Source organism: Barbatula barbatula, assembly GCF_947034865.1.
Source record: "Barbatula barbatula genome assembly, chromosome: 6".
NCBI lineage: Eukaryota > Metazoa > Chordata > Actinopteri > Cypriniformes > Nemacheilidae > Barbatula > Barbatula barbatula.
The window spans coordinates 13,979,045-13,992,343 of NC_136765.1; the positions used below are offsets into that span (position 1 = coordinate 13,979,045).

Sequence of the window (13,299 nt, forward strand, 5' to 3'; positions counted from 1 at the left end):
AAAACATATACTGAATATCGTGAAGGCAATGAAAAATGACAGAGACACAGGAGTCTCTAAAAGAGATATTTAATAATGAATGTTGTCCAGTTCTGGATCATTCTATCCAAATTCATGACATCTCCATAAAATGAAAGCCTCCGTTGGCCTCTCGTAACTCCTCTTTCTTACGAGCCAGGACTATGTTAAATACCATAGCGGCAAGAGTGTTCCTTCCGCGAGAGATCCCTCTGCTGGTGCTTCTCTCAGCATAGTTTGAACTCTGTTCTCTGCTGCTGACGAAGTACGTGCGGACCCCACCCCGCCGTTCGCTGATACCTTTGACGAAGATATCTCCTCTAAGCTGTAACACAAAGCCGTGGTCAACCAGTATACGGCTTGTGGCCTCTGGGACTTGAATACGGCCCTTGAGCCCTGTGCTGTCCATTCGGCTGGCGAGATTCACAGTCATTCCCCAGATATCATACTGAGGCTTGGTGGCTCCAATCACTCCAGCGACTACAGGCCCATGAGAAATACCTATAGGATAAAGAAGTTGTAATGGTAAAGTGTTATCATAAATCATGAAAAATAGATTGTGTCAAAGATGTGCCAAAATGAAATAAATATTACCACACAGATTTTAAATAAGTATGACTATATTGTCTGTCTTGGACTTGGACCAATTGCATTGCCAAAGCTTATTAATAATAAAAGCATTAGGCAAATAATAGAATTGAACATACGTTTATTAACAGTTGATTATTTACATGTTAACAGTGGAGGTGATATAATTATAGCACAATCTTACCAACGCGTAACTGGAAATTGTTTAAGGTACGTTTGTTTATTTCTTTCAGTGTTTCTTGCATGGCCAAAGCGAACAACACCAGTGTGCTTAGGTGGGCCCACTCATCTTCACATTCCTATAAAAAATAAAACAAATGTGCGTTCATACAAACATCAATTTATGTGTTCATTCATATATATTTATTTATATATATTGGCTGATACCAGTATGGTCACAAATATAGTATATTATGCATCTAAGAAATATTAAAAAATATGTATTTATAATAAAATGATATTTTATCATTTAAACATAATTTTTTATTTTTTAAATATTTTATCTATTTAACTATAGTAAATACAGTTATATTTTAAATCAAATGTTAGGCTAGGACAAACTGTACCTGCTTTTCAGGAGACAAGCCAGATGCAGCCATGTAGCAGCTGCCAATGGTTTTGATCTTTTCTATCTCCTGGAAATAAGGTTCTTCTAGCAGCTTGTTGGGGATGAAAATACATTATAGTGTAATTATTCAATTACAATGTAAAATAATTAGACATTTGTGCATTTGAAACACATTCCATTAGGTGCAGTAGGTGTAAACTGATAGCCCATACTGCCTAGGCGTTTGACAAAATCTGTTTTGAGATGGTTGTTGAATCTAAGTACCTCATCAAAGTCACCAACAATCTCATTAAGAAGTCGTAGACACTCAACGTCGTGATGAATCATCTCTTTCTTCTCATAATAATCGGTGAAGTCTGGAATGGAAGCAAACATCACCCCGACTCTCTCAAACGATTCAGAGAATAGATCCTTAAAGAATATATACAAAGAAAATACAATATTCTTTATATTACAGTTTTTCTCAATATATACACACAAATATTGGTACTTGAGACACAATGACCACAACATGTAACTCGTGCACAAACCCCTGAAAATATTCTGCTAAACTACAAGCACAATTCCTGCTTTACACTCACATTGCAGTTCCATAATACACTTTTTTCAAAACACGAAACATTCTCTGCATTTGGCAACATTTTTGGAGAGAAAAATCTTTTCACAAGGAACACACTGCCATTCAAATATCCACACTGACTCATCACATGGGCAAACACCTGTCACAAACGCGTATACCCTTCTCCAAGTTATGGAAGACGCATGTGGAGATATAGAAGTTGATGCTTTTCATGGCTGGACTCGCCATGCTAGGCGATATTTCCTCCGCTGCTTGGCTTGGGAAAACATTGCTTGTGATGTGGATGATTTGTACTGTAATAGTAAATTCTTCTGTTGTTTTGTATGTAGAACACTGTAACTTTATGTTGGATGGGATGTACACTGTACATTGTTTTTGTAGAAAAAAAATATATATTTGTTACCGTGTATTTGTGTATCAAAACTATTTATATATATATATTTTGTAGTATAAGTGTGTTGTAAAATATTTGTAGTACAGTGTTTTTTTATTTGTGTGTAGAGTTCCGAGAGTATGAGGCATGCTTTCAGAAAATGTTTGTAAACAATTGAGAAAAACTGTAATTGATCATATTGATTTTATATTGATACATGACAGACGAAGCTTTGAATGAGCCTTGATGTGAAACTTTGCTGAAAATTTTGATTACTGTTAAATTAAAGTTCTTAATAATTCTGAGTGCATATCGGTGAGTAATATTTAATTCATCCTTCTCCTGAAATTACAGTTTTTCTCGATTGTTTACACACAAATATTGGCACTTGAGACACAATGACCAAAACATGTAACTCATTCACCAACCCCCTGAACCAATTCTGCTAAACTACAAGCACAATTCCTGCTTTACACTCACATTGCAGTTGTAAAACACACTTTTTTCAAAACACTACACACAATTATCTGCATTTGGCACAATTTTCGGGCAGAAAAATTTCTTGTTTTCACAAGGAACACACTGCCATTCAAATATGCACACTGACTCATCACATGTGTAAACACCTGTCACAAACGCCTATACCCCTTCTACAAGCTATGGAAGACACATGTGGAGATATAGCAGCTGATGCTTTTCAAGGCTGGACTGAAAAACATTGCTTGTGATGTGGATGAGGTGCTGTGGCGAGACCCAAACCCAAGAGAAGATGCAGCATAGTTTTTTACTGTAACTCTATACAGTAAATTCTTCTTTTGTTTTGTATGTACACCACTGTATGTGCAACTTTGCGTTGGTTGGGATGTACACTGTACATTGTTTTTGTTGGAAAAATAAAATATATTTGTTATTGTGTATTTGTGTGTTCTGACTATAAAATCTATTTTATATATATATATATATACAACAAATATTTGACAAAACACTTATATATGTACTGTCTTTAGTAAGTGTAACACTGAACCATATAAAGAGCAAAGTCATTATGATGAATGGAGAAGTGTTTTCCATTCATCATAGTGTTTTATAAAGAGCACATCAGTGTTCAACTGGTTCTTATAAATGTCTATTAATATGATGGTTTGTGTTTGTCATTTGAAAACAAAATACCATTTTGAGAAGAAAGAACATTGTTTTGAATGTGAAGTTTCATTTTGCAGGAGAATTGAGGGGTTTTGCCAATTGTGTTTGTGTTTTTTGATTTGTGTGTAGAGTTCTGAGAATATGAGGCATGCTTTCAGAAAATGTGTGTAAACAATTGAGAAAAACTGTAAGTATATAGAACTTACACTTTCAAAAATACACATAGATGCATTTATATTTTAACTAAACTCTATGACATATTTCTTAGTCTTAACATGCATAAAGCAAACATCATGAGCAATCCAAAATGTGCAAAAAGAGACTGATCTCAGAACTGGCATTAGCACATTAGCCTAAGCACATGCACCACTCTTTGAACAACGGTAACCACAAAACTAAAAAATATATCAACCTCTTCAAAATATCAAAGATAAGTGAACAATAAACACGAACACGTCTTTAATTTGACGGAAAAACACATAAAATAATCATATTTTATAATTTACTCTCCAAATGCAGTCTGGCGTAAAGCATGCTAGGAACTGGAAATCCTTCTCGACCAATTGCGTTGAATTAACGTCTACAAATTAAGTAAATGGAACAAGGAGCAAATTTAAGTCAAAACTTCAAGTTAATCAAAAAACTTTTACAAGTAAAATCTGTTTCAGGAACCTAAAATATATAAATAGAACTTTTTTATAAAATTACGTTTACATTACTAAATCGGTTTGATTATTTTGAGCATTTGGGTTAAAAGTACACAAACTATTTGCCCTCAAGTCATTCAACAACCATCCATTCATCTTCGGAACACAAATAAGGATAGTTTTGAAGAGGTCCAGGAGCTTTTTGAATGTCAGTTACGTTGCTGTATGGTCAGAAAGCTACCGGATCTCTTCAAAACTACAAATTTTTCTGAGTTACCCTTTAAGTTTGAAAACAAATAGCTGGATAAGTTTATTTTATATGCAAAACGGTGAGGTTTAAAGGTCTGAGACCAACAATGTTCAAAACTTTGCAATAACCCAAAAATATACGATACATTACTCACTTTCTCTCTTTCAAGTATTACATTATTACAGTTTTTCTCGATTGTTTACACACAAATATTGGTACTTGAGACACAATGACCACAACATGTAACTCATTCACCAACCCCCTGAACCAATTCTGCTAAACTACAAGCACAATTCCTGCTTTACACTCACATTGCAGTTCTAAAACACACTTTTTTCAAAACACTACACACAATTCTCTGCATTTGGCACAATTTTCGGGCAGAAAAATCTCTTGTTTTCACAAGGAGCAAACTGCCATTCAAATATGAACACTGACTCATCACATGGGCAAACACCTGTCACAAATGTGTAAACCCCTTCTCCAACCTGTGGAAGATGCATGTGGAGATATAGCAGCTGATGCTTTTCAAGGCTGGACTGAAAAACATTGCTTGTGATGTGGATGAGGTGCTGTGGTCAGACCCAAACCCAAGAGAAGATGCAGCATAGTTTTTTTACTGTAACTGTATACAGTCAATTCTTCTGTTGTTTTGTATGTAGACCACTGTATGTGCAACTTTGCGTTGGTTGGGATGTACACTGTACATAGTTTTTGTTGGAAAAATAAAATATATGTGTTACCGTGTATTTGTGTGTTCTGACTATAAAATCTATTTATATATATATATATATATATGTATATATATATATATATATATATATATATATATAAAATATTTTATAACACACTTATGTACCGTCTGTAGTATGTGTAACACTGAACCATATAAAGAGCAAAGTCATTATGATGAATGGAGAAGTGTTTTCCATTCATCATAGTGTTTTATAAAGAGCACACCAGTGTTCAACTGGTATATGGTTTGTTTCATATGATGGTTTGTGTTTGTCATTTGAAAACAAAATACCATTTTGAGAAGAAAGAACATTGTTTTGAATGTGAAGTTTCATTTTGCAGGAGAATTGAGGGGTTTTGCCAATTGTGTTTGTGTTTTTTGATTTGTGTGTAGAGTTCTGAGAATATGAGGCATGCTTTCAGAAAATGTGTGTAAACAATTGAGAAAAACTGTAAGCTTCAAAGTTGAAACTACCATAGTCTGACTTTAAAAAAATGTTTTTCCCATTCTTCATCTATAGGCAAAGCTCTTTACTACCTCATTGTTCCTGTGTCTCTCAAGAAAGTGGCGAGCAACATGGGCAGGGAGGATGTTGTAGAGCAGACACTCATTATGTTCCCTCAGTTCCTTCATGTCCTCCACTTCCTGTCTGGCCTGCAGACGCCACAGGAAGTCAAGCCTGGCTGTAGTTTCTAACTGTGAGCGAGGAAAATTTTATTATATGAAACATTAAAATTACATTTGAATACATCAAATTTTAAGTGCATTGTGTTTGTGGGTAAATGTCAGTTTCTAAATATACAAATACACTTTGAACATTGAAAGTGGTATGTAAACACTAGATATTATTAAGTAGTGCTATTAAATACTGTAGCTTAGTGAAAAGAATTTGAAATTTGAGCATTTGAAAACAAAATGTATCAAATTGTTTATAATGTCAAAGATGATTGGACATCATCAATGTTTACTTTGTTTTGTTAACGCATTAGGGACAGCAATGTTCTAAACACCAATGAAATATATATTTCAATTTATATTTATTAAAATATATCTAAATAGCTAAATCAGCAGTTCAGCAGAAGTACAATAGAAGCATAAATTACTATAAAATTACATGAATACTGCCATTCATAATTGAAATGTTTACAAACTTAATAATTGTTATAATAAATTATAACATAATAAACGCTAGAAGTCAAAAGTTTGGAAACACTTATACTTTCTTAATTTTTTTCTACTTTTAAAATAATAGGAAATGTTGTGGATTAGTATCTTCAAAGTTGCCACCCTTGTCATTTTTTCATTCAGGGTTCCACTTTTCTTTATTATTTTGTCTTCCATTTAAAAAAGAAAGAACTTGATATGTACAATTATGTGCACAAATATGCACAATTATATTTTTGTCTACAAAAGTAATTTCAAACATTTGAACACATTTTTTAAGATCATTAAAAACATTTCAGTCAAGTGTTTCTAAACTTTAGACTGGAAGTGTATAGCAGTAAAAATACTAAGTTGAATTTAGGTAATATATATATATGATTTACATAATAAATACATAAATAATTATAATTAAATAATTACATGATATTTCAAACAATACCTGTCTACTGTTATAAAGGACAACCACAACAAACATAGCCATTAGCAGCACAGAGATTCCTTTTTTTCTGAGGTACTGAGATCTGTGCAAAACACAAATATGAACATGAGAACAGGGCAAAGCAAAACAAAAAGTGATTTAACAAAACAAGTACAATATAAAGATACCTTTGAATTTGGCCATTTTGGTTTTGGCGGATAAAGAGCACATGGAAGGCTACTTCAATGAGGTATGTGTAAACAGCAATGACTAACATCAGTACAGCCAGCTTCAACAGGCAGCTGAGCCTTAGAAACACTGCACACGTCACCATGGCAACCACACCACTCAAGACAAAGAACTGCAGACAGATAGATGATTGACAAAAAATAAAAGTCAAACTAATTTTACAAATTAGTTACAATGTTTCATTTAGTGTCAGCTGTACTTCTGGATGCGTGCAGATGTTCACTGGCCATTGAGTACTTTGGTCCTGAGAGCTTTTGTGGTCCTCTTCACCCACCTCAAGTGTTACACACCACAACTGTCCAATGAAATAACCAACATGAGCCATAGATCCATTTTAACTTGTGTAAAAAATAAATGCAAAACATTTGCTATATGTTTAAAACGGCACTTACAATATCAGAGGAGGCCACACCGAAGTTAAGAGCAATAGCAGTGAGGGTCAGCAGGTTACGGATGCTCTTGGTCTCGTGAATCCAGCAGCACAGATGTTGCAGGTACAGCGGAGAGCACTTAAACTCCTCCGCAAGTGTGACCAGAAGCAAGAGCAAGTAGGCAAAGAAGAATACTAAAAACTGGACTAGCATCGGGCAGATTCTGTGGGTCACACACACAATGAGTTCTTAACCAAATATAATCCTGTCACATTTCAGATATATAAGTAAAGTATACACAAGACCATGAGAATGCCTCACTGTGGTGAGGGAATCAGGGCCTGAACAGCCATGATAAAGAGAAGCAGGAAGAAGGAGCAGGCTAAATTAGACTTGAACATCTCATCTCGCATCTGAGAAAACTGAAAAACAGTCGTACGTAGTATAAGCAGTCGACTATCAGTCAAACCCAAATCACAGGTGCCTATGTGCTTCTAAGCCAGTAGTACCCAACGCAAAATTCCCACCTTGCCCTCGACGTGTGCGTCTTTGAAGACCAGCGTGAACGGTGTGATGTGTTCTTTGCGCATTCGCTCACTGCTGCGCACCTCGATGGCCTGCTTGATTCTTTTGTTGATCTCTCGTGAGTTGGCACAGTAAGCTGTAATATGATCTGGCAGCTGCACCAGGGAGCCATTGGTGAAAGCAGCTAAGATCTGAAAGATGACATCATATGATATCATTATTTGATGATAAAGATGATGCACAGATATATCGGTCAATAATCGTATAGGTTGAGAAAAGCTTTCTTTCAGACTTTCTGATATTGGTTGATAATTCAAAACAGCCGAAGATCAAGGCCAATATATCCAGTCAATAAACTGTAGACAGGAAAATGACATGAATTTGTGCTCTGTGTATAGACACTGGTAAGAAACATCACCAGTTTGATGTTCATTATAAATAGTCACATGAATTAATAACATTCAGAAAGTTACACTTTTATCTTTAGATTCGGTATTGATATCACTCTGAATAATCTGATCAGGTATCAGGGGAGAAATTTGGTATCGGTGCAACTCTTATAATAAAATAAAATAATGTTTACTTGCTCAATAGGCTTCTAATGTAAATGCACTTAAATTTTAAATGTACATTTTAGTTTTAGTATATAAAAAACATTAGAATTTTAGCCTATGATAATGGTTACATTACTTGATAATCTAAAATTATTATCTCAAGTCTTTCAAAAAGTTCAGGATTATGTTATTTTGTGAAGTCTTCAGTCATTTTTCTGGTTCAATGTGTTTTTCAAGCATTTTATGATGGTTCATAGCACTCACGCAGTTCATGCCAATGATGTTGTCAAAGGGAAGTTCAGCTCTCCACGACGTCTCGTCCTTGCTGGTCATCCTAACTTTGGGTAGCTTCTTGTCTTCTCGTGGTGTATGGCAGATCAGAAACGTATCGATCTTATGTTTGCGTAAAAAATCGTTTCGCTCATGGCCTTGGCCCTCTTCAGTCTCATAAACGCCCTCTAGACAGTCCAGGGTTGCTCGTGATATGTGAATCCTCCTAATATAACACGGCTCGTGTTATTATTCCATAATAAATAGCTCTTATCTAAATGTGGAATACGTAATGTGGTGATTGCTAATGATGTCGTGTACTTGCCCTGGAATGCCTCCAGCCTCTAGCTTGTTGGCAACATCTACATCCAAAGACCACACATCAAACTGCCATTTCTGAAGACCCAAAACCCCACACAGAACCGAGCCGGAGTGGATCCCAATACGCATATCAACATCTGTCTTTAACTCTTTGCATACATATCTGGAATAGTGAGAAAGTGTAAACGTTTATTTGATTTAAATAAACACTTCTTTTTTCAGTTTTTGAATCCAACAGAACAGAAGAGTGTTGTTTATGTCTTGCAAAATGATCTATATTGTCTTCTTTCGAAATATATATTTATTCTATATAAACAGAATTAGAGCAACAATAATTCTTATGTTGACACACACACCGTACAGTGTTGATCATGGCCAGACCCATCTCCACGCAGCAGCGGGCATGTGCCGTTTGAGGCTCTGGCACTCCAGACACACAGTAATAACAATCTCCCAGAATCTTTATCCTCATGCAGTGATTCTCCTAAAATTTGATAAAGGATTTGATCACGTTTTAATGGATTGACAGCTCTAACCAATGCCTCAAGTCTCAAAAGGTGAATCTCTCTCACCTCTGCAAGGCGATCAAAGCGACCAAACAGCTCATTGAGTGTGCGCACCAGTTCCTGAGCCGACATGGTCATTGAGAGAGAAGTGAAGCCTTTTATATCAGCAAACAGGATACTGCGATGGAGAAACACAAATAAAACAACAACAGATGTGTATTTCATATTTAGAACATCCTCTGTGTGACCTAAATTTCATTGTGTACCTGACATCTTTGTATTGGTGGATGTAGGTCTTGTGAAACTGTTGAGGGAGCAATTCATCATCTATGGCAGTCATGTCAGAAATCATCTCCATGGCTATAAATCGGGGAAGTATCGACATCACCAATTGTTCCTACGGCAAAATGATTCAATTCTTTAGATAGTGTACAGGAAATATTTTAAGTTATAAATATATTCAGTGAACAAAAATTCTCCAGACAGGATTGGCATTAAACTGTGATGTAACAAATAATAAAAGCCCGCTGTCTCTGAACCTGTCTTTGGTTCTCTCGCTCCATCCTGACACGTCCCTCGATGCATCGCCGTGTCTCAAGGAAGGCCTGTCTTTGGGCACGATCCGAGAGGTAATGAATGAACAGGCCTGCAGTGTTCATACCCATGTACAAAAGACATTTTGCCAGTAACTGAAAAAAACAATGGGTAACATTTAATACAGTTGCTGATATAACATTCAAGGCACATTTCATCACTTTTTAGGTCCACTGAGAACCAAACCCATGACAAATGTCAGTGATTTTTGCTTGGAACAGTGACATTTTAAAGGTAGAGTTAAAAATATGAAATGCACTCATGCCATAACCAAGCTGGGAAGAGCCATGACTTATTTCAAATTATACTAGGATGGTGTATAATGAATGTTATGGATGTAACACTTCTGGATGTAACACATGACTTCAGTCATAACTTGACATACATTCTCAGAGAATGTAATTATTACCAGTATATTGAATCATCAGTTTTCTATTTTAAAGGGAGAAAAATGTTATGGACGTGACAAAAATGGATGCAATTTTGAGAGACAACATACTTTGTAGGATTTCTGTGAATTAAAATATACCAACCAGAGGCAATAATACCCTACAAATGGAGAAGAGGTGACTCTTTATTGCATATAAAATAGGTACTATATTAAAATTTTGATGTGTCTATTTATGAGAAATATGGACCGTTATGGATGTGACAATTCACTTAACTGACTCTAGGAAAAAATGCTTTAAAAGCTTTGAGTGAGACATGGGTATTCAAACCACCAAATATTGACACTTGACCTAACAGTATGGTCAAAACATTTGGTAAACTTGGGTCATACAAGGATCAAGGTTGACATTTGCATGAAATCGACAATTCATTTAGCATTAAAATGTATTCTTTGGGTGAACTATTCCTTTAACAATATCGTTTGAACATTCGTGCAGTTGCTGATGGCAAAAAAGTTGTGTTTCTTTACCTTTCTCACAATGCTCGGGTCATTGTAATTTCTAAAAGCATCCACCAACAGGTGCAGTGCAGCAGTGATGAACCCTGTGCAGATGGACCACAGTAGAGGTAGCGGCAATAACGTGTAGGTGGCAAACAGGGTGAAGAGCACATACCAAGACTGGTCCTTCTCCAACCCATACACCAAACCACCCAGCGCCTGCATAGTCTGAGACAGCCAGCTCACTAAGCCAAAGTAGCGCAGGTAATCCAGAGACGTCAAACCTTTACAGGTGAGGACTACGGCACATATAACTGCTCCAAGTGCAATGAAGAGCCCAACCAACCACCCTCGCTGAGAATCCACCATCTCAGGAGCTACAGCCAGGTAGATGAAGAGAATATGGAGCTTGGTGAGGATATCAATAACATTTGTGACTATGAGGGAATTTCTGAGCTGACTGGAGGAGTGCTGCTGATACAGGCGCTCTAGATCCTGCGACTTGAACTTGTGGTGGAGAGCGGGCAGGTAGACCCCACGAACCGTGGAGCCCCAGCTTACGAAGAAATCTGCGTCACTGAGAGAATCTGTGGATTTTTGGGTGCATGTGGAGTTGCGGTCTCGCAATGGATGGATGCGGGCAGCAGAGGAGCGCCATTTCTGCATGCTGGCATTGCCCCTTGCAGCTTTGTTACGGATCTGCCTGTTGATGTCGTCGATGTAGGCATCTGTAACGATGATTTTGCGAGTATTGGCTATTCGCCTCTCACATTGCATTGCTCTCTGGTCGATAATGTGATGCACTGCATTCTGCCACATCAGTTTGCGCTTTAGAATGGGTGATAGATGTCCGACCGGGCACTCAGGAGGCAGGGAAATCACATCTGGAGTACTGACAGCCATGGTCTGATCTAAATGCATGCAGGCCTTAGATCCGAAATCTCTGTGCAAGACCTCTGTCAGCTGCACAATCCTGCAGTTCAACCCAACCATAAAGAAAGGAAACAGATGTATTAGTCAGTAGCAAGGATTAAATAGCATCAGTAATAGATTTGTAGTTACATGCATAACAGCCAAACACAAGTTAAGTAACAAAACAATGTAAACAAGAGTTTACAAATGGCTAAACTGTGAACTTAAAGATTCCTAAATTATTAATAATAATTATATATTAGAAAAAAGAAAGCACAATTCCTTCATCATTTATTCACCCCCATGTCATTACAAACAAACAGACGTTCTTTTCTCTGCAGAACACAAAAGAAGATATTTTGAAGAATGTTGAACACTGGCCTCCATTGACTTCCATTATATGAACACAAAACCACAAAGACATTTCTCAAAACATCTTCTTTTGTGTTCCACAGAAGAAAGACTCCTATTAGAGAAAAAATGATGACAGTATTTTTTGGGAGCTAAACTATTGCTTTAACGGATTTAAGCACACTATTATTTCATGAATAAATTGCATGCAATAAAAAGAAACGAAGAAAAAACTTGCGATTGATGTGTCGTTGCAGTTCTCGTAATGATGCACATATCTTACCTTCATCCATGAACAGCAGTCCCGACAAATATTTAACATGGAACATTCTTGTCTCTCAGTGGTGTAATCCTTGGCAATTCGTTGCTGAATGAGTCTTCTTGACAGGTTTTCCTTCTTCCTCGCCATGCCATGTAAATTATAAATCTAAAATGACTCACCTAAAACACTTAAATCAAGTCAAGTCTGAGTTGGATAGACGTCTCCACTGCCATTGACTGTCCAAACGCTGAGCTGTGCTTTCTGCAGGTAATGAAGTGATTGCTGGCCAGATGGTCTGAAAATCTGCCTTGACCCTTTGCAAAGATTGCAAGACCCCATCTGCTGAAGCTTATCTACTCTAGTCGAATCCACAATCTCAGATGAGGAAAATGTAAAGGTACAATTGAATGATTCTGAGGCAATGAGAAGAGTAAGAGATCTAATGCACATGCACAGAAACACGCACCCGGTTCTAATGGGTGAAATATAAGGGATTATCTACTCAGCATCAGTGCACGTAATGCATTAAGGCTCACGGCCGCAGCTAACAGGATTCATGACAGGTGAGTTTATATTTGGAGGTAATCATTTGGAAATGTGTATTCTGGTGGTGCATTTATTGCAATTACTGTTAACTGCTTATTGTGAATTAAAAAGTGTTTAAAATTTTTGTTTGATATCCAGGAAATATCTATAAGACGCATCTGTTGTTAGAATAAATCAGGTGCTTTGGGAGAGATTGGTGAAGGTTCTTGCCGCTGAGTTGTGATTGGTTGACATCTGCTCACGAGCTGCCCCAGTGCAAGGTTTTCGTTAGGAGGCTGATTCAGGGAATGTGGGAAGTAAGCTGGATAAAGTGATTCTCACTGATCTGGTTACGAGCAATATGTGTCAGGTCAGAAAGTGACTGAGCCATCTGTTTCTCTCTGCACACGGAAGCAATCAGGCTTCTAACTGTAGGTTAACTAAGGGTAAGTTGTTACCTGAAGGTTTCATTTTCATATACTGTT

At 36.8% G+C, this 13,299-nt stretch overlaps 1 protein-coding gene across 1 annotated transcript; it reads right to left on the bottom strand.

The window, feature by feature from the left end:
- Window positions 1-54: 54 nt before the first annotated feature.
- LOC306895549 (adenylate cyclase type 8) lies at window positions 55-12,763 on the bottom strand. The gene is made up of 19 exons (XM_079458890.1): window positions 12,311-12,763; window positions 10,795-11,737; window positions 9,821-9,970; window positions 9,548-9,678; window positions 9,348-9,459; window positions 9,132-9,259; window positions 8,780-8,938; window positions 8,449-8,680; window positions 7,633-7,821; window positions 7,427-7,527; window positions 7,127-7,328; window positions 6,934-7,029; window positions 6,674-6,846; window positions 6,507-6,588; window positions 5,441-5,599; window positions 1,439-1,585; window positions 1,173-1,265; window positions 791-905; window positions 55-519 (listed from the first exon to the last, which is right to left on the bottom strand). The coding sequence occupies exons 2-19, from the start codon at window positions 11,683-11,685 to the stop codon at window positions 113-115; spliced, it is 3,567 nt and encodes a 1,188-aa protein (XP_079315016.1). The 5' UTR covers window positions 11,686-11,737; window positions 12,311-12,763; the 3' UTR covers window positions 55-112.
- Window positions 12,764-13,299: the final 536 nt, after the last annotated feature.